The sequence below is a fragment of the Dasypus novemcinctus genome, chromosome 5 (genome assembly GCF_030445035.2).
Source record: "Dasypus novemcinctus isolate mDasNov1 chromosome 5, mDasNov1.1.hap2, whole genome shotgun sequence".
NCBI lineage: Eukaryota > Metazoa > Chordata > Mammalia > Cingulata > Dasypodidae > Dasypus > Dasypus novemcinctus.
The window spans coordinates 49,095,934-49,118,063 of NC_080677.1; the positions used below are offsets into that span (position 1 = coordinate 49,095,934).

Sequence of the window (22,130 nt, forward strand, 5' to 3'; positions counted from 1 at the left end):
TTTTTTAAAATGCATTAAATATAGAAATTTTGGGGGGAATCTAAAATTCTCCCAAAGGAACTTTGTTTTTTTTCTTTAAACAATGACATCACATAAATAACCACCTCTACATTTTTTGTGATTTCTTCTTTATAATTCTATCCACTGTACAAAAAAAATTCAGAGATGGGTATTTATATGGATTTTTCAAGCTACAACTCAATTAAGACATGACCAGTGGCATAGTTTTCCAGCCTTGAATTTATTCCACAAGAAAATATTTTCTTCAAATTTTGCAGCATAGGATAGAAGGTGATTCTGCAGAGTAGATTTGTGAAGATGTTAACATCCCTACTGATTGTAAATCCCTGAGAAAAGTTGGGATTCCAGGTATAATTGGTAATGTAATTCAAATGACAGTTTAAGACACTGAAATGGATTTGAGAGGCTTAAAAGCTCAAGCCTTTCTTTTCATCTCCTGCAATGCAGTTCTCTTCCCAAACCCATTAATTTGGTTGACCTTCTCCAAGTTATAGATGGTGGATAAAGTTTTTCTCCTCTACTAGAAAAGCATCCAGAGAGATTATTAACTATCATAAAAGTAAAGTCTGATACTATTTGCATTAGATTCCTAAGAGTCAAAGAGTCCTTCTTGACCACTTTATAGAATAAAATGGCATACAATGGTTTTGTTCTGTTAAAAAGAAAACTAACAATTACAGGAAGGTCAATAGAATTATACAAACATTCATACTTAGAGAATTTATGTTATTGCTATTCAAATTGTCTTTTTATTTTGGGATTTCTTTTAAAGCTACAAATATTAGCAGCAGGTAATTACTTTCGAAATATCAAAACAAATTGATAAATGACTCCAGTTACCTTGAAAATAACTTGGTGAAATGTCTCACTAACTGATTTCACTGAGTCTTATCTTCTATCAAATATGAATCAATCCTACCTTTTCTAAAGTAACCCATTTTCTTGGGAAGAAAAAAAATGCACCATATTCCAAAATTGCAACCCCTCTATACAGCTCTTTGGAACACTCCTCATTAGTTTCTGCATCATAAATGAGTATAAATAATCCTCTCCTTCCAAAGGAAACTCACACATGGATTGTTTACATACAGTGACAGTGATTTTACAAGTTTATGATCGTGCATGCAAAGTAAATGTTTAAATGTTTAAAACAATACAAGCATTTTTAGGAGGCAGATATCCTTTTAAGTGTTCATTTTTGGAGAATTTCAATTTGTTAAGTGCAAGGTTTCCAGCCCCCAAACACCATGATGGCAGGTGTAGGAGATCGACCTATCCTGGTGTTGGCCATTATTCTGATTGCCCAGGTTCCTTCAGTTATACGTCTGTTTTCTTCTAGATGCATGCAGAACACTGCAGATGGCCCTTCAGATCATGTAGAGGATTACCTCTGTGACCCAGAAGAGATGCCCCTGGGCTCCAGAGAGTGCAAATTACCTTGCCCTGAGGACTGTGTGATATCTGAATGGAGTCCTTGGACCAGATGCACTTTGGTGAGCTGATTCACCCTCTTGTTAACATGGGAGCTTGCTTAATTCCTTAACTCTAAAGACTTAAAGATATTAAGAAAATAAGTAAATCCTATGTAAAATCTGTTTTTGTATGCCATGTTTACTCAAGCATTTTTTGCTTGGCGTTCTTCATTAAATGATTTGCCGCTTTAAGTTCGCAATATTCCACCTCCACTAGATGTTTCGTCTCCACCATCCTTCTAACCCTGCACAAAAGGCCTTCAGTTTGGCCTCAGAATGTACAACCTGTTAAAAATTGCAGTGGTGATAATGAAGCCCTCCAGGTAAAAGGAAAAAGAATGGAACTCTGGTAAAAGTATTTAATTGTGCCAGGTTATTGCTGTCCCTTGCTTCTTGCCCAATCCAGTTTATTTAAATAGTAGGAGTAATCTTTCACACAATGGGGATACTACAGCAGGAGTATTGATACTAAAATGCAAAAGACCCTAGGTAATAAATGGGTCCAAAGAAGAAAGCCGTGCATCAGTGAATCTCGCCCTGAACCCTTACTCTGTCGCTTTGAGGGCTGGAAGGCTGGCCAAGAGTTTCAAATCACACACAGCTTCTAGATTTCAATAGCTAGTAGGGACTTTTCACAGAACTCTGGGAACAGTCATTAGAAACAGGTCTGATATAGGAAATTTGACTTACCATTGAGCACCTTTGTAAAGCTATATTTTCAAAACAGAATCAAAGGCATGAGAAGAACACACCTAATGATGGAGTGAATTTGCTGAAGTCTGATAGAGGACAGTTAAAAAGAAAAAGGTTATTTTGCATGTTTCCAAGGAGAAATTAGATTTCCATCTCATTATTTAACATTATTAAAGACGCTGAATGGCAGCCAAATGAAACAGCAGGAATAGAATAGGCCTGGCAGTTGACTTGAATTTAGGTTAAGTGCAATAAAAAGTAAACTGTTTCACAAAGGTATGCAAATTATTTTCTATTCTAATTCCCATGGATCAGATTTGAAGTTACCTAAAGAGATGGACTGCGATCTATAGTATAAAATGTTTTTATAATTGTGAGATTCACAGATCATGTTGCAAAGAGATTCCATTTTTATAAAACAGGGAGATGGTGAAATAGGGCACCTCCTTAAATCTATTAATAGGAGTTCTAATAACAGGAATCACAAAGCTGGAACATGGTCCATTTGGTTTCTGTTATAAATGACCAGGGATAATCATCTCAGAAGGAAAAGTGAAGCATTATACCAGGTGTAAAGAAGAGCTGGTGAAACAAACTGTGTTCCTCAGAGTTTGCCAATAGAAGTGTCAGGAATAACAATAAAAATTACCTGTTAAATAAGTGTGCCTCTTGGTTTGGGCTTTATATTTTACCTTAATTCATCTTGTTTCCTCACTCAAGGCTTCACTATTGATTAAGCATTTGCTATGTTAGGTGCGGGGAATACCCAGATATATGAGACCTAAGTCTTCCCTCAGTAGACTCATGCTATATAAAAAGGGTACAAGGTCTTCATGTAATTCACATTGTGACCAAAGTGCAGCAGGGCAGAGGAAGAAGCAATTAATTCAGGCCTGGGAGATTCAAAGGAGACCGCTGTAGAAACCAGATATTCTCAGAATAAAACTGCCAGTAGGAGGCTGGCAGGTTAGTCTTTTTAGGTTTCTGCTAAACTGTGTTTGTGTGTATGTGTACGTATGCACTGAAAAACACGGGTCATTTATCAGCTACATGGCTATTTAAAGGCACCCTTAAAACAGTTTTCTTCAGAACTAAGAGATAATACATACATATATGATGATTTTAATATTAGCATTCTACAATAATGTATATGACTCTTTGTGTGGGTTGATATATCTGTATTTGATACATAGCAACTTAGAATCTTATAGCTAGATGGGATGTGGATATCTACCCAACACTCATTTTACAGAAGAAACCGAGGCGCATGAGGTTAAATAACATGTCTAAGCTAGTCAGTGGCCCAAATGTTCTAACTCCTGCTCCAGTGCTTTCCATGGCACATTAGCTGTTGTGTGTGGATCAGTATTCATCTTTCTGAGGTGTTGTGTGATTCTTTGTAAGCCTTGCAGTCAAAGCAGTTTCCGGCAAAGGTCAGCTGATCCCATCAGACAACCTGCTGATGAAGGAAAATCCTGCCCTGAGGCTGTTGAGAAGGAACCCTGTAACCTGAACAAAAACTGCTACCACTATGATTATAATGTAACAGGTAAGTGGATGGTCATCTGATCAGGGAGTCAAAGCCAAGTCCCTCATGTGTCAGCTCTGAAATGTTCCCACCAGGATTGTTCACCTCCATTTAGACATGGCTGTGTGCCTTTAGATATGCTGTTTCCTAGCCTAGAAATAAGTATTCAATGACAAATATTTATGTTTTATGTCTTAGTAAATGTCAAGATATAGAAAATGAAAATACCACATAGACATTAGCTCTGAAAGTAGATTGTGAATATCTAGGTGATCCTATTTAAGATATCCTCCCACTTTGGGAAGGCACAAATATAAGAAACATCTTCATCCTTCATAACAGTTTTGCATTTAAAATCTATTTTGTCAGATATTAATATCACTACTTCAGATATTTTTTGGTTACTATTTGCATGGAATAACCTTTTCCAACCTTTCCACTTTCAACCTGGTTTTGTCCTTATGCCTGAGGTGAGTCTCCATAGACAACATATAGATGGCTCATATTTTTTTTATCCATTCTGTTAACCTTTGTCTTTTGATTGAGGAGTTCAAGCCATTAGCTTTCAGTGTTCTTACCGTGAAGGCGTTACTAAATTTGCCCATTTTATCCTTTGGCTTGCCGTTATCATATCTAACTATTGTTTGTCTTTTTACCCTTTAAGTTACCCTTTCTAATCTTCATTTCTGCACTCTTCTCCAAGTCTTTCACCCTTCTTTTCTTTTCAGGCTGCAGCACTCCCTTTAGTATCTCTTGTAATTTTGGTCTTTTGGTAACATATTCTCTCAGTTTTTGTCTGTAAGGACTTTAAACTAAATTTACCCTCATTTCTGAAGGACAGTTATTCTGGGTACAGAATTTTTGACTGGCAGTTTCTCTCTTTCAGTGCCTTAATTACATCATATCACTGCCTTCTAGTCTTCATGGTTTCTGATGAGAGGTCAGCACTTATTCTTATTGAGGTTCCCTTATATGTGATGCTTTGTTTTACTCTTGTTGCTTTCAAATTCCTCTATCTCTGATATTTGTCATTCTGAGTAGTAGGTGTTTTGGAGTAGGTCTATTTGGATTTAATCTGTTTGAGGTTCATTGTTCTCCTTGAAAAATAATATTTATGTCTTTCATTAAGGTTGGGAAATTTTCAGTCATATTTCTTCAAATATTCTTTCTGTCCCTTTTCCATTCTCTTCCCCTTCTGGGACACCAGTAATGCGTATGTTTGCGTGTTTCACATTGTCATTCAATTCCCTGACACCTTGTTCCATTTTTCCCATTATTTTGTCTTTTTGTTCTCCCATCTTTTCAAGTTCAGATGTTCCATCCTCAATATCACCAGTTCTGTTCTCCATCAGTTCAAATCTGCTGTTATCAGCCTCTAATGGTTTTTTTCCTCGCTTTATTTTTTTTTAAATGTTACATTCAAAAAATATAAGAGGTCCCCATATATCCTCCACTCTCCTCACCCCACTCCTCCCACATCAACAACCTCTTTCATCATCATGGGACATTCATTGCATTTGGTGAATACATTTTGGAGCACTGCTGCTCCATATGGATAATGGTTTACATTCTAGTTTACATAATCTCATCCATTGTGGCTTTCATTCCCATAAGCTCTGTTACTTTTCTTTGCAGGCTTTTGAATTGTTCTTTGTGCAAATTCTTAATATCCTTTATTTCTTTAGTCATATTTTCCTTCAATTCTTTGATTTGGGGGATTGGTGATTATCATTGATTAGTTGTCTTAAATCCTGTATCTGGTTTGCTCCTTTGGCTGGATCATCTCTTCCTATTTCCTAATATGCCTTGTAATTTTTTGCTAATATCTAGGCATCTGAATATATTGGTGAATTTACTCTGATAGTCAATTTCTCTCTTGCCTAGTGTTTATTCTTTTTCATGGCTCTTTGATTTTTGGTTCAACTTATTCTGAGTCTTTAAAACTGACCAGCCTAAGTTACCAAAATCAGTCCAAGAACTCGCCAAGGGAGCACAGATTTTCTCCCAGTTCAGGTTAAGAGAGACCTAAAAGTAGTTTTCTCCTTGCAGTTTTCCAGTCAACCAGCAGATAGTGCTCATAGGCAAACTTTTCCACAGAGATGTCTCTTTCAGCTTCATGTTTCTAGTCTGGCCAGAGCCAAGATTCAAAGTGGAGTCTGCTCACCAAAATCACTGAGGAGAAACCACTCTCCACCCTCTGCCTCATCTTCCCCTTTTCCAGGGAGGAAGATGTCTGTTCCTCTCATTTGGCTGCAGTGGGCCACGAATTTTATCCAGGCTGCACACCTTGAGGGTGGGGGATGGGTGCCTTTCCTGGCCACCAGAGAGGTTTAGTAACTCATGGTTGTCATTTCAGGTTCTTTGACTCTCTGTCCCTTGCCCTTCTTGGGTTGTGCAACACTTTTCTGGTCAACTGTCCCCCAAAGCAGGTCCCTCAGATGATTTTTGGCCCTTTCCCCATTGTTTTTGTGAGAGAGTCGAGCCCTGCATGCCTACTCCAATGTCATCTTCCCAACACATTTTTCCCAAAAGTATCAGATTTATTGAAGGATGTGTCTTTCTTGTTCAGGAGATGTTTAATCACTATAACATATGGGGCAACAATTCTTGATCTGAGGGAAGTTTAGAAACATAATTAGTCTCATGTAAAAATGTCAGCAATTTAAACTTGCCAAAGACTCTGTAAACAAAAAATAAACATTTCAATGTTATAAAGATGAAAAAGAATAGAAGAATGTATCCAGAAAAAAAAACAGGCTATTATAAGTTTTTTTTCTGAAGCTTCATGTAATACCATCAGTATGCTTACTCAGAAAGAAAAGCTTTCATAGGATTATACAAGTGGGTGCATCACTGAAGATTATTCTTAAATTTTCCCAAGTAACTTTAACACTGAAACAAACACAAGAAATTAATTATACAGTTACACACAGTTGTCAGACTGGATTTTGTCTCTTTGGGTTTTTCTCTTCAGTTTCCTTTAATGACACAAAGGAAATCACAGTTCTCTAGGACATCCTATATTACCCTGGAAAGAAAGCTATAAGAATTATTTTGCAAAAAGTATAAATAAAAAAGTATACCTTTTAAAGCATCCTAAATATGCAAATAAGTAAAATACATAGTATTTTATTTGAATATATCTACACAAAGAACCACCTCTTAAGAGTTGATTCTTTTGGCTAAAAAAAATTGGTAAAATTGCATATGCTACTTTTGTTAGAAAAAAATTTTTACGTGACATTTTACTTGCAAGTAAAAGCCATTTTTACATTGTGAACAAACTGCTATCAAGATTGTCAAGTGGACATCTGCCTTCAAGAATAATCCCTGTAGCTATATGTGCAACCCCAGCAATTCCATTTGACTCCTGATATGTTCAAAGCTGGAACCCATATGCTCTGCATGTAGGATGATTGATCATGAGGCTTAGGAAGCAGTTGTGACTTAAACGTGGGATTCAGGTCATCAGAGCTTCATTTGAAATCTGTTTCATACATAGCCTTCTGGTCTGACGGACTCCCTTTTTTTCAGACTGGAGTACATGTCAGCTGAGTGAGAAGGCAGTTTGTGGAAATGGAATTAAAACAAGAATGTTAGATTGTGTTCGAAGTGATGGCAAGTCAGTTGACCTAAAATATTGTGAAGAGGTGGGTGGATACTATGTTATATTTTCGTAAGTAAATTCTTATCATTTCAATTCATGCTGAGCCAAGTGACCGGTGTTCCATGCAGCCTATTGCCAGCAGATGTTTCTCTGCACTATTCACAGGCTTTAAGTATCCTCTTGAAAAGAGATGGCATCCTTCACTACTGCTTTCTGCATATAATTTTCTGTATTTTGTTCTGCTTGGAGCCCAAAGGTATGCTAATTAGCCTATTCTGAAAGAAAGGCTTGGGGAACAATAAGTAATCAAGGTAAATAAAGGCAATAAATCTTAATCAGACCACTCATCATCTTTTGTAATTTGATGTGAATTTTGTACAGTGCCTGGGACACCTGCCAAGATTCATCATTTATTCTCTCTGTTGCTAAACATTGATCACATGTGGTTTGGTAGCAGATTTTGATATTAGGATATAATACCCAGCTGTGAGATTCTAAGTACTCAAGTCTGGAAATAAGAGAGCTTGAAATTCAGACAAAAGAATGGATTCTTCCAGTTTTATCTTGTAGGTACAGAGAATTGTCACTGTTAACTCTCCAATGTACACAAGCAAAGTCATTATTTCTAGAGATGACCTTATGAAATGTGAGGAAACATAGTAGTTGGTCTTGCTTCATTTTAATTAAGTGATACTTCATGTTATAATTATTTTCCCTGATTTTCAGTCCAAAAGGATACTCATATTCCTGGCAGGTTTCAGCTTGCCATCCATCTGAGGTCCATTGGGTTAAATACAAACCAAGATAAGAAATAGCCTTGATAGAATAGACTGGGAGAAGCTTATCATTCCGCTGGGGTACAGTAACATGAAAACCACCTCTTCTGTCTAGACATCATGGGTATATTATACACCCATGGTGAATTTTTCCATCTCCTAAGGAAAAATTGAAGATGCAAATATTTTAATCATTCTATTTGATATCTTTATTATATGGACCTAATTTAACTTCCTTGCAGCTCTCCCCATGGGTTGAGTTTCCAGATGTGCTGACAGCATAATGCTGCTTAGATCAGAAATGTTTCCTACTATCATCTTATAATATAACTTAGTCTGTTCAAACCTCAGATTTAAATAATTAGAAAGTTCAGACCTCAGTCATTTGGTATTTAAACATTGAACTGACCATTAAAAATTAATACTCTTAATGAAGATTTTTATGGTCATTTACTGGCTGGAGGACTTTTTGTGATCTTCTACTAGTTTAATATGACCTCTTTTTTTTTTTTGCTAATGCACACATAAGTATCCTCCTGTGTTAGAAGGAAATATAAGATAAATAGCCCTGAGAGCTTTTTGAAAGTTGAAGCCAAATCATATAAGAGCAATTTAAAAATAATTCATATAACTACAAAACAATTACATAATTAGACCATTTGATTTCTTAAATGAAATTAGAATAAAAATTTCAGAAATAATTCCTTTTAATTATCTAGGAGCCTAGATAAGTTTACCCTTATGTACAAACCTTATAATAATTGAATACTGCAATGGCAATTAGAAATTCAAATCATAATACTGTAGCAAAAACTGTCTTTAGGGATAATGGTGATACTCTCTGCAGGAACAGGATTAAACAACTCATATCCCATTTTATCCAACCACAGGGATGCAGTAGGATTACATAACAGCTCTGTGAAAAATGGACACTTTTTAAACAATGGATTGATTTGCCTACCCACTAAGACCCGTAAAACCCTGCATTCAGTGCAACAGCAGTAGCTAACTCTTGCTGCTCCTTTAACAACCAAAAAGGAAGATGACATTGCTACCTGACAAAGAAGAAAATTAGGGTTAAATCTACCTAACATTTTTATAGTATTTTTATCTTCCATGTTTTTCAGGCTTTTACTCACCTGATAACTGGTAATTGGTTTCTCTTCCCCTACTCTTCAATCCTGGAACAGATTTCTTTTAATTTACTAAGACATAGTTGTTTAGATAGATAGATAGATAGATAGATAGATAGATAGATAGATAGATAGATAGATAGATAGATAGATAGATAGATGCAAGATTAGATGAAGGAGAGAGTGGGAAAGGAAGGGGAGGGAACAGAAAGGAGGAACAAGAGAGGAAAGAGAAATAAAATAAATGTAAGGAAAATTAGACAAGGTTAAAATTTCTTGCTAGTGGATACCCAGAATATCTGTAAACAGGCATCCTCTCTAACTCCCTAGTGAAATAAATGTAAGTAGTAGTTGAAGTCTGTGATTCAAATTCTTTCTCCATGAAACTATTACCTTAAATGTAAAATATCATTTTCATATTAACTCAAAAAGGCTTTCTCCAACCTAGCATTAGTATAAGTGACTTTATAAAGGCTCTAGTTAAGGGATATGGTAAAAATTTTAATTATACTTTCTACCTTTGACGTTGAGAAGGTCTCAATATACAGCAGAAGGGTTTGACACAACATCTTATATTTTAAAATTAGAATTTTTAAATGGTAAGTAATAGAACCCAAATGACAATAAAATGGCACAACATTATTATCTGATGAGAGGCTATTGTCTGTTGAAAGGCTTAACATCAAACTAACTGAATTATATGAGTTTTAGAAAATAAAATATTTGTTTAAAATGATATAAAATACTCATAATAAAAAGTTTTGGGGACCCACGTTTCCTTTTGAGGAAGACAACTTGAAAACTGATATTTTAGAGTATTTCAGTACATTATATCATTAATCTTAAGTAGCAATTTGTCTTTAAAATCTTTTCTTTTTGCTCTTCAGGTTGACATACACATGTAAAAAAAGAATAACCTAAGATATGTCAGTTCTATATATTGATGATATTCATAGTTTTTAAATACTGAAAAGTAATTATGCTTACTCTTATTTGTTCCTCAAAGGGAAATTCAGCCAACTTGGAGATTAAACCTCCTTTTCATCTTGCTTATTGAAAAGGCTCAAACAATACATACATATATTGAGTGAAGGGGACCCTCCATCCTATTCCCTTTACTCTCCTCGGTTGAACCACTTTATAATTTTTTAACACTTTGGATGTATGTCCTTCAGATATTATTTTTATTCTATTATTCAGCATGCTTGTTTTCTCCTGCTCTCCCTCCCCGTCCCCCAACTCAACAATGTATGGTGGCCATGCCTACATGTCAGTGCCAACAGCTCTACCTCTCTTCTTTCAGCTTGGCCTAGAGAAGACCTGGCAGATGAACACATCCTGCATGGTGGAATGCCCCGTGAACTGCCAGCTCTCTGACTGGTCTCCTTGGTCAGAATGTTCTCACACATGTGGCCTCACAGGTTTGTGTGTACCGTAATTAGCATTAGGCTTTTGTTCAAGAAATATGAAATGTCCATTTTGCTTTGGCATATCAAATAACCTTCAGAAAGATTGGATTGAGTATCTTTCTTTCCAAATTGTCTGTGCCTACTTGTCCTCAGGTCTTCAGAGGAAAGACCTCTGTGATGCTTTCTCCCTATAAGATATATGCTTGTGCAACTATTCATTTTATTAAAGTTGCTTTTCTTTTATCTTTTAAAGGAAAAATGACCCGAAGACGGACTGTGACTCAGTCCTTTCAGGGAGATGGAAGGCCATGCCCTGCCCTGATGGAACAATCCAAGCCTTGCCCAGTGAAGCCCTGCTACCAGTGGCAGTATGGCCAATGGTCTCCATGCCAAGTGCAGGTATCAAATCTCAGGAGTTGCATTGGGCTTGTGTATTCTTTATCTGCAGAGACTTGGTTTCAGAAATACTTCTCAGAGCTTATAGATGACATGTTTTCTCTTAAAGGCTTTAAATTTTTACCTTACCACTTCATAACCGTTTAGTTTTGATAACAAATACTCCCACCCCGTATTTTTAAAATCACTTGGAGACTGATTTGTTTTAATGAGAATTTATTTTCCTGTCTTCAGATAAAAACAAATAAATTGTTCAGTGTATCCTTTATAGCTAATATCCCATAGGGCTTCTTCCCAAGAGTTTCAAATGCTCCTTGAACTGCTCATAAATCAAAATCAATGATGCAGAGATGACTGTATGTGATAAGTTTGCTAATGACTTATTTTCCTTTTCCTAATTAGTTATCCTTCCTCCATTCCAGGATGCACAATGTGGAGAAGGGACCAGAACAAGGAATATTTCTTGTGTAGTGAGTGATGGGTCAAGTGATGATTTCAGCAAAGTGGTGGATGAGGAATTTTGTGCTTACATTGACCCCATTATAGATGGTAATAAAAAAATGGTTCTTGAGGAAACTTGCACTCATCCTTGTCCAGGTAACAGCAGCAAAACAGAATTCATACCGTGGTGATTTTCTTCCATGATCCAGGGGAATAGTGATACCTATGCCAATAGTTAGAGAAGGGCCTCAAATTTCTACCATTAGACTTTATTTTTCCCTGAGAATTTTTTTGTTAGACATGTGGTTTTCAGAAAAAAGGCATGCATAAAGTACGGAGTTCCCATTTACCACCATGACATTAACAACTTACATCAGCATGGCACATTTTTATAATTATACTATTAAATATAGTCCATTTGAACTTAGTGTTCACAGTTTCTGTGGTATGTTTCCATGGAATTTTTTTTCCAATTTTTCATTCTAGTACTATATATAAACCTAAAATTTCCCCCCTTAATGACGTTCAAATATATAATTTAGTGCTATGTTCACATTGTTGTGCTCCAATCACTGCCATCTATTACCAAATCTTTTCCATCATTCCAAATAGAAATTCTGTATATTTTAAGCCTAACTCCCTATTCCCTGACCTTATCCTGTCCCCTGTAACCTATTTTCCAGAATCTGACTCTATGAGTTTGCTTGTTCTAATGCTTTCTTATCAGTGAGATCATATAATATTTGTGCTTTTGTATCTGACTTATTTCACTCAACATGTCTTCAAGTTTCATACATGTTATAGCATGTATCAGAACTTCATTCCTTTTTCTAGCTGAGTGACATTCCATTGTGTGTATATATACGACATTTGTTTATCCGTTCATCAGTTGATGGACATTTGGGTTGCTTCCATCTTGTGGCAATTGTGAATAATGGCACTATTAAATCAGTGTGCACCATTTGAGCTATGACCTGAGAAAGGTAAATAATTACACTGGGGTAAATTATATTTATATCTTGTTTCCATTATCATGGCAGTGATGTGCAAAATGTTTAGTAAACAGTAGATAAGAATATAATACTGCAAGAAATTTAGCCTGCTGGAAAAGATTATAAAATAGGGAGAGCCTATAGAAGAGGACAGACCCAAGAGAAAATTTGAAGCACAATGAACCTTATATTTAACCTTAAAGTCCTTATTAATTTTACTAAAAAGGAAAAAGGGATATTTTAAGCAAATGGAGGAATGTCATAATCCATTTACCCTCAATCCCGTGTATAAATTCATGTAACCACTACCACAAGATAGAATTTTTCTATCACCACAAAAGTCTCCCTCATACTATCCTTTATAGCACACCTGCCGTACACCACACAACAATCCCTAACTCCTGGCAACCACTAATCTTCTCTCCATCATTATAATTTTGTTATGTTGAGATTATTATATAAATGTAATGATATAATATGGAAACTTTTGAGAACAGTTTTTATTTTCACTTTGCCCTTGACATCTACCAAAGTCATTACGTGTATTAATATTCTGTTTTTTCATCCATTGTATGGATGTACCACAGTTTGTGTTTTCATTCACCTAGTGAAGGATATATATATTGTTTCCAATTTGGGCATATAAAAAATAAGATGCTATGAACACCTATGTGTAGGTTTTTCTCTGGACATACTTTTATTTCTCTAGAATTAATGTCCAGGAGTATTATTACTGGGCTGTATGGTAATCATGTTTAGCTTATTTTAAATTGCCAAATTACTTTCCAGTGTCTGGACCATTTTATATTCCTGCCAGCAATGTATGAATGATCCAGTTTATTCACATCCTCACCAGCATTTGTTGTTATCTGTATGTTGTTTTATCCATTTACATGTGCAGCAGTATCTCATCATAGTCTTTTTTTTTTTTAACTTGCCTCTTTTTTATTTTTGTAAGATTTTTATTATTTATTTCTCTCCCTTTCTCCCACCCCACCCCCCACTGTCTGCTCTCTTTAGCCATTTGCTATGTGTTCTTCTGTGTCTGCTTGCATTCTTGGCAGCACCAGGATTTATGTCCCTTTCCTATTGCATCATCTTGCTGCATCAGCTCTATGTGAGTGCGGTGCCACTCCTGGGCAAGCTGCACTTTTTTCGCATGGGGCAGCTCTCCTTGTGGGACACACTCCTTGCGCATGGGGCTCCCCTACATGGGAACATCCCTGTGTAGCATGGCACTCCTTGTGCATGGCACACTGCGCATGGGCCAGCTCACCACATGGGCCAGGAGGTCCTGGGTTTGAACCCTGGACCCAGGAGGTCCTGGGTTTGAACCCTGGACCTCCTATATGATAGGCGGGCGCTCTATCATTTGAGCCACATTTGCTTCCCTCATCATACTCTTAATTTCCTTAGTTGATGTTGTATTAATTTCAATGTAAGTGATGGCTTATTTGCATCAATTTATCTTTGTCATTAAAATGTTTCTTTGTGCCTTTTGCCCATCTTCTAATTGGACTGGATTTTTGGCTTTGTTTTTGTTACTTTGTTTTTAACTATCTATTTATGAAGAGATCTTTATATATTCTAGATACTAGTTCTTTATCTATTTATATTTGGCAAATATTTTTTCCCAGTCTATAAGCTGTCTTTTCAGCCTCTTAACAGAGTCTTGCAGAGCAAAAGTTTTTAATTTTGATGAAGGCCAATTTATTAATTCTTCCATTCATGCTTCATGCTTCTGTTTTCATGTCTTAAAACTCTTTCACCAAGTCCTAATTCTCATAGATTTTCTTCTCATACTTTCTAAAAGTTTTATTTTTTACATTTTAGATTTAAACCTATAACCCATTTTGAGTTCATTTTTGTATAAAATATGAGATTGAAGTTCATGTCATATGTTTCTCCATTTAAACAGTTTTTATTCCTTCAGTCAGTGTTTTGTAGTTTTCAGAAGTCTTATGTTCTAATAGATGTATATACCTAAGTATTACTTTTTTCAAGATTTTTAAAATTATTAATGCAATTTTGTTAATTATAGAGCTATTCAAATTATTTGTTCCTATTTGCTGAGTTCCTTAGTAGCGTGTACTTTCTGAAGAATTGGTCCATTTCCGCTAAGTTTTCGAATTTATGATAGTATTCCCATACAGTTCCCCCCTTCCAGTTAGCTCCCTTATCTGTCTGCTCATTGTATCCCCTCATTGTATCCACTCATTATCTGCTCATCTTCTTTAGGAGGCACCAGGAACCAAACCAGGACCTCTCATGTGGGAGGCAGTTGCCCAACCACTTGAGCCACATCTGCTCCCTGCTCATTGTGTCTGTTCTTTGGATCAGCTCACGTTTTTAGGAGGCACCATGAACCGAACCAGGGACAGGAGGCAGGCACCCAACTACTTGAGCCACATCCACTACCCCCCTCCCATATAATTTTATGTCTGCATAGTCTTTGGTGATATCCCATTTCATCCCTGACATTAGTAAATTGTATTTTCTCTCCTTATTCTTCTTCAATTTTTCTAGAGTTTTGTTACTTTTATTCCTCTTTCCAAAGAACCAGCATTTTCTTTCATCAATTTTCCTGTACCATTTTTCTATTTTAAATTTCACTGACTTCTGTTCATTATAATAAACATAAAAATTATAATATGTGGCAAGTGATGTAAAGGAAACTACAGGATCTCATGACAACATAGACCAGGAAACACATTTTAATTAGACAAGCTACAAATCCAGGAAGGGACTGTTCATCTCTTATAAATTACAGTCTATTCATTTGAGATCCTCTGTTTCTAGTTTTCTCTAATGACAGTTTTTTAAAGCTAGCAATCTGTGCGCTTATTGCTTTAAAGAATAGAACACTGAATTAGGAAATGCATTTTATCCAATTGTTTGCCATATCTTTGGCAGGCGTGATGTAATTTTATATTTATTACAATGGTTTATATAGTCAAGGTATTAAAAAGTATGTTCAGTTCAATGCAATGCCCGACTCTCATTTGCTGTTATTAAATCTTTGAAGCCTGACAAATTAGTTTAGGGTGAAAATTATATCACTAACACACTATATTAAATGGCATAGTCACAGAGATAAATCCTACTAATAAAAAAAAGGGTATGTTTTATTTCCACATAATTTGCAATCCAGAGGAGTGAGGTGAAGTTATCACACATTGATATGATAGGAAACTTCCTAAAATTTTCATAGATTCTACAGCATTTTTAAAACCAAAAAGCATTTCCTTGGGGTAGAAGTATTTCTAAAACTTTCTTAGACTCCCTCAATTCTTACTGGTTTCTTTTTCCTTAGCATTCCCATAATTTACTAGAACTTTCTGCACTGTAGAATACTAATAACATATTCTAATTAAGCTTTCCAAAAATCACTCCACTTTACTATTACACATATATCTGTTGGGCAATAATGCATATCTTGACATGATTTCTAAGTGTAAGCATGAGAAGTTTTTTCATTGGTCAGCTCTCTAGGCAGCTTTTTGCCAGTATTAATCAACTTCCCCATAAAAAATAAAAATTAAGCAATATGAATCATTTATGTGATATGTCTGGGATAATTAAAATGATAAGCCAGTATGGATTTATGTCTGTTATAATTCACTCTGTCCTCTGAACAGTATCACCAGGCTAGAACTTCTGATAATTTCCTAGATTTCCTAGATGCAGCCATGTCCTTCAGGTCCCCCTCCAAAAAAAAAAGCTTTTCCATTCTCCTCTCACTCTCTCTTGCTTTTACAAAAATGTACACTCCACGCCCCTGGAGTGGCTCTTCTGCTAAGGTAATCAGCAGTGAGTCCTGAAGACTGAACATATAGATATGTTATGGCCCAGAAATTGTATTCCAAGAATATATTAGAAATGATACATACTTTCACTAAAAGACATGCACTAAAATGTTCATAGCAGCAATACTCATAATAAAGAAGACTTACAACTCCCCACATGCCTATCAACAGAATGGATATCTAAATTGTGTTATATTCACACAATGGAATAATGAATGGGAATAAAAATGAACATATGAGAACTACATAAAAATATGTAGTTCCACATATATAGCAAGAGGGTTTCTGAGGTTCTGAGAATGCTATTTCTTGAATTCAGTATTAGATATAATCAGATTTTGAAAATTTCAGCCATGCATTTAGGATATGTGAATGTTTTACATATATTCTTTAATAAATAATTTGTTAAAAGGATAACTGAAAATGAAAAGCAGAGGAAATGGTGGACTACTGCAGCTGTTCATTTTGTTCTTTTCACCTCCACTCCTTTTGGGATAAACAGGAATAAGAATAAATACCAGCTTTCTCGGGCTTGGATTTGAAGCTCTTTATAAAATTAAGAATATCTAGAAGACAAGTTCTAAATATATTTCTGTTTTCTTTGACTAGTACCAAGAGCTTAATAAATCTCTTTACAATGATAATCACAAGGGTGCTGATAAGTTTATAGCAAAATTTGCTGTCTCTGAAGAGGAAGTGAACTATAACAGGCAAGCTCCCCTCAAGCCATGGTTTCCATTTAATATCATCCAGCAGTACATAGTCTAGCCCCAGGAATATCCACTCAGAAAATAACAAAACTACATACAAACCTTCAAATAGTAAACTTATCTAAATCTAATAAATATTACATGAGAACTGTCATACCTACAAACATTACCCAGTGGGGTTAGATTTTAAATGACTAGGGAAGCGGACTTGGCCCAGTGGTTAGGGCATCCATCTACCACATGGGAGATCCGCGGTTCAAACCCCGGGCCTCCTTGACCCGTGTGGAGCTGGTCCATGCACAGTGCGTATGCATGCAAGGAGTGCAGTGCCACGCAGGGGTGTCCCCCCCGTAGGGGAGCCCCATGCAAAGGAGTGTGCCCCTTAAGGAGAGCTGCCCAGCGCGAAAGAAAGTACAGCCTACCCAGGAATGGCACCGCCCACACGGAGAGCTGACACAACAAGATGATGCAGCAAAAAGAAACACAGATTCTCTTGCCTCTGACAAGAGAAGCAGACAAAGAACACGCAGCAAATAGATACAGAGAACAGACAACCGGGGTGGGGGGTGGGGATATAAATAAATCTTTAAAAAATAAAAAATAAATAAGTACCTAGCTGGCTGTTCTCAGTGGGTCAGAGTATAAACCACAAGCTGTGTTTTGCAGGTGACTGTTATTTGAAGGAGTGGTCCTGGTGGAGCCTGTGTCAGCTGACCTGTGTGAATGGTGAAGACCTTGGCTTTGGTGGAATACAGGTCCGGTCCAGAGCAGTGATTATACAAGAACTAGAGAATCAGCATCTGTGCCCAGAGCAAATGTTAGAAACAAAATCATGTGATGGTGAGTGCTGCAATTCATAAAAGCTATATAATTTGCTGTTAAGCATGTTTGCCAAGATCTCATTTGAGTGTGATAGAAGTGATTTAAGTGTCTGATACTGAAGTCTAAAGACTGAGAGGAAGAAAAATCCTGCCACTCTTCATAAATTTTACATAAAATATTAAAATATTTCCCAGTTTTATGTACTACGGGTGAAATATTTAGAAGCATGACTTGCACACATAACAATCCTGATCATGTATACATCCCACAATATCTTCCAAGCTTTTAAACAAAATAACAGAATTAAAGAAAAATTTTAAATCAACTGTAAAATTAGAGATTCTAATATATCCTCAGAAATTAATAAGTCATTGGTAAGAATTAAACAAATTTAATCTAAATTTGGCATAGAACATATGATTATATATATGTTTATATGCATGTATAAACACACATATAGGCTAAAAACTTATTTTTAGATACCACAGAACATTAAAATACCATAGTCTAGGAACAGAGAGTAAGTCTCACTGAAAATAAAATAACTGATATCCAGTGGAAAATGTGCACCTCTAAAGACAATTCTCTCATTCCTGCTTGTGTTCTGAAACAATTAAGTATATGACATATATTATTTAGCAAATAGGAGCCAAAACTAACACCTTTATTACTAAAAAGTTGAAGAAGAAAGTCCGGAATGTTGGAGGAGAACCCTAGCAAGGAAAACTAAACAGACCACTCTAAGGTTAGAATTACCTGCCCCAGTCAGTTTCATGTTCCCAATTTACCAGCCAAAAAAGATATTTTGACTGCTTTGGGACAGACAAAGGAGTAGAGAAAGATTAGGGGTTACCAAAAAATGAAAAAACTCCTAAGGAAAGAAAGAATTGTTCACCCCAAAATGACAATGAAGTAAACTTAGAAATCAGTAATAATGATTGTAAAGAAATCGTCTCCAAGCACACAGGAATGAAAACAGAAAACCACAATTCTAGAGCATTACCTATAAAAAATTCTGTGGAATGCAGCAAAGAAGTACTTATAGGGAAACAGAATCTAAAATGCTTATATAGGAGGAAAAAAGTTAAAAACGACCTGAGCTTTTAACTCAAGAATTTTTTTTAAAAAGGAAATAGAATGTAACCAAAACAGAAAAGTACAAATTCAGTGAGATAATCAACAAAACCAATAGTTTGTATTTTTCACCAAACAGAAAACTTCATGGCAAAAATTAATGTAGAGAAAAAGCAACATCACAAATAGACACAATTAGAGTCAAGATTAATATGAAAATAAGATAAACCTGTGAAAAAAAATTCTAATTGATGTGAAAACTTATTTGAAGACAATTTAGCATATTGTTACAGTTATATAATTTATCAAAGAGTAATAGAGAAATTAACCCATGGACTCTACACAGGGATTCAAAATTCAAAACTCTTATCAACCATGTACTCATGCATGCACACATACTAAAACCCGCATGGCTTTAATTATGAGTTTTACCAAAATTTTAAGAAGCAGAAATCTTAAGAAAATAAAGCAAAGTTGAGTAAAAAAGGAGAAAAATCTTCCCAACTCCTAAGATAGGAAAGCCAGTCAAAGTAAGCTATGAACATATGTGTCAAAAAAATAAATAAAATATTAGCTGAGCAAATTGATAATTTAACAGAAAATAAATATATAGCTGCCTACATATTAGAAAAATCTATTTGTGTAATTCATCACATTAATCAAAAAAGGCATATGATTTTTTAAAAAGATACTTATAAAATTCAACACTGATGTATAATATAAACTAGCAAATCAAACTTGAACTAGAAGAAAATCCCCTTACCCAATAAAGGGTATCTACCAAACTTAGGGCAAACATCATAAAATATGGGGAAATATTAGAGGTATTACTTAGTAATCAAGGAATGCCTACTATTGTCACTTCTTTCCAACATAATAAAGGAAGTTCTAGCCAAAGCATAATAAGAGGTTTCATAATTAAAAATGAAAAAATTAAATTGTTACCATTTACATATTATATGAATGACCACCTTAAAAAATTCAAGAGCATGTATAGACAAATATTTGGAAGAAGAATGTTCAGCAACATTTTACTATTCAAAGTAATAAACAAAATAGTCCTCCTTGTACCAGCAAGACCCAAGTATAAAATTAAACTAGGAAAAAGTTCCATTAAAAATAAAACTATGAGTTTGTAACAAATGTTTCACACCAATGCAAAGAGTTGGTGGAGGGGTGATGTATGAGACCCCTGTGTGATGTTATGTATGTTTATTTTATAAGTTCACAATCTTTACTATATATTTACTGTTTATGTGTGTTTATGTATGAATGATATACTTCAATAAAAATAAAAATTAAAAAAGGAAAAATAAAATTATGAGTAGAAATAAATCTAGCGATAAAGATGTAAGATATATATGGAAAAATTATTAGAACCTCTTTAGAGGACAAAGAAAATATTGGGTGAAACAGACCATGTTCTTATAAAGTTTTCACAAATTTACCTATAAATGCCATGCAGTCTGAATACCTTGCTAATATCACTTGAGAAATTCATCCTAAATTTAATGTGCAGAGATTAAAGACCAAAAAAGCACAAAATATTTTTAAGAGGAAGAAATGAGGAAAAAACTAGGAGAGACTTACATGTCTTTACATTAAACTTGTTCTAAAGAATTAGTAGTTAAAAAGAGTGACTCACAAATTAGACAAATGGAAAAGAATAGAGAATCTCAGGAATAAATTCTGGTCAGTACCAGAGGTGAAAAGTTGATGAATTGATGGATAAGTAATGTTAAGACAATTTGTTACCTCTATAAAATTTTTCGAAGTATCTTTCCCTCCCATCATTTACAAATATCCCAGATAGATTGAAGACCTAAATGTGAGGAGCAAAACAGTAAACATTTAAAGAAAATATGGATGAATATATTTAAGGACTCAAGGTAGAGGCTTTCCTAAATGTAACACAAAAAGGACAAAGAAAAATGGAAAAGATTTTAAATTCTGATACATTGCACTTTAAATCATTTGTACAGTAAAATATATCAGTTACAGGACAATCTACAAAGACTAAGAAAAGATATACGTGAAGCATATTACTGTCAAAGGGTTAGTGTTTAGAACAGCAATTCTCAATATTTAGAACAGCAATATCTCATTTGTGAGTTATGTTTATCAAAAGAAATGATCATAATAGCAATTGGTGGACAAATTGATCATATTAAAAATGAAAACAAAATTTTAAAATGTTGATATTTAAATTACAATAACAATAAACCAATTTCATATTACCATAAATAACATATTTCCTAAAAAATAACTATTTTCCAAAACAAAACCAAAATTACTTTAATGACAAGAGCTACTAGATGTCTGGCTAGAGTCTCTTATTTGTTTCTGCTTTTACTCTATCACAGTCTTAGTTTAGTTTATGTATATGAGGAAAATCCAGCCTCACTCAGAGAGATATATAGTTAAAAATGGGAAGTCCTCATATACCTTCTGAAAGAATATCAAGACTCCAGGTATCCTTGGACCATGCTTTGAGAATAACTTTTTTAGAATAAAGAATTCCCATAATTCAATGAGAAGAAGCATAGATTACAGTACACATCAAAAAAAAAAAAAAATAGCCAATATATAAATAAGCAATTTACATGAAAGGAAATTTGTGTGGCCAAAGACGTTTTTTAATGTTTCCCATCCTTAGCAATCTGATAACTGCAACTGAAAACAAAAGCATTGTTTCCCATACCTATGACACTGAACAAAAAATTAACATCTAGCAATTACAAATGTTGGTGAGGGTTTAGAGCAATGGTGACCCTTATCCACTACTGGTCAGTGTGTAAATTATCACCATTTGGAGTGATTTTAGCAGTTTTTGGTAAAGTTTCAGCTATCCATGCTGTGATAACCCAGCATGGGTTATCTAATCTAAAATCACTTCTAGGTTTTACCTTAGAGAAGCACAATGAGATGTGTACAGGGTTGACTACAGAGCTAGTTGTAATAGCAAAAGATAAAACCAACCTGAAAGTCCAATGGTAGAGAAAGTAACTAACCAAATTGTGGCGGCAGACTTGGCCCAGTGGTTAGGGCGACCATCTACCACATGCGAGGTCCACGGTTCAAACCCCGGGCCTCCTTGACCCATGTAGAGCTGGCCCATGCGCGGTGCTGATGCGTGCAAGGAGTGCCCTGCCACGCAGGGGTGTCCCCCACATAGGGGAGCCCCACGTGAAAGGAGTGTGCCCCGTAAGGAGAGCGGCCCAGCATGAAAGTGCAGCCTACCTAGGAATGG

The 22,130-nt window shown here is 35.4% G+C and overlaps 1 protein-coding gene across 1 annotated transcript in view; it reads left to right on the plus strand.

Annotated features, from left to right (window-relative positions):
* Positions 1–22,130, plus strand: part of THSD7A (thrombospondin type 1 domain containing 7A) — a 461,297-nt gene that overhangs the window by 427,157 nt on the left and 12,010 nt on the right. The window contains exons 17-23 of the mRNA XM_004459100.5: positions 1,361–1,514; positions 3,591–3,735; positions 7,249–7,364; positions 10,534–10,651; positions 10,893–11,038; positions 11,458–11,632; positions 17,651–17,824. Of these exons, the coding sequence (XP_004459157.2) occupies positions 1,361–1,514; positions 3,591–3,735; positions 7,249–7,364; positions 10,534–10,651; positions 10,893–11,038; positions 11,458–11,632; positions 17,651–17,824 (1,028 nt within the window). The remainder of the gene's footprint in view (positions 1–1,360; positions 1,515–3,590; positions 3,736–7,248; positions 7,365–10,533; positions 10,652–10,892; positions 11,039–11,457; positions 11,633–17,650; positions 17,825–22,130) is intronic.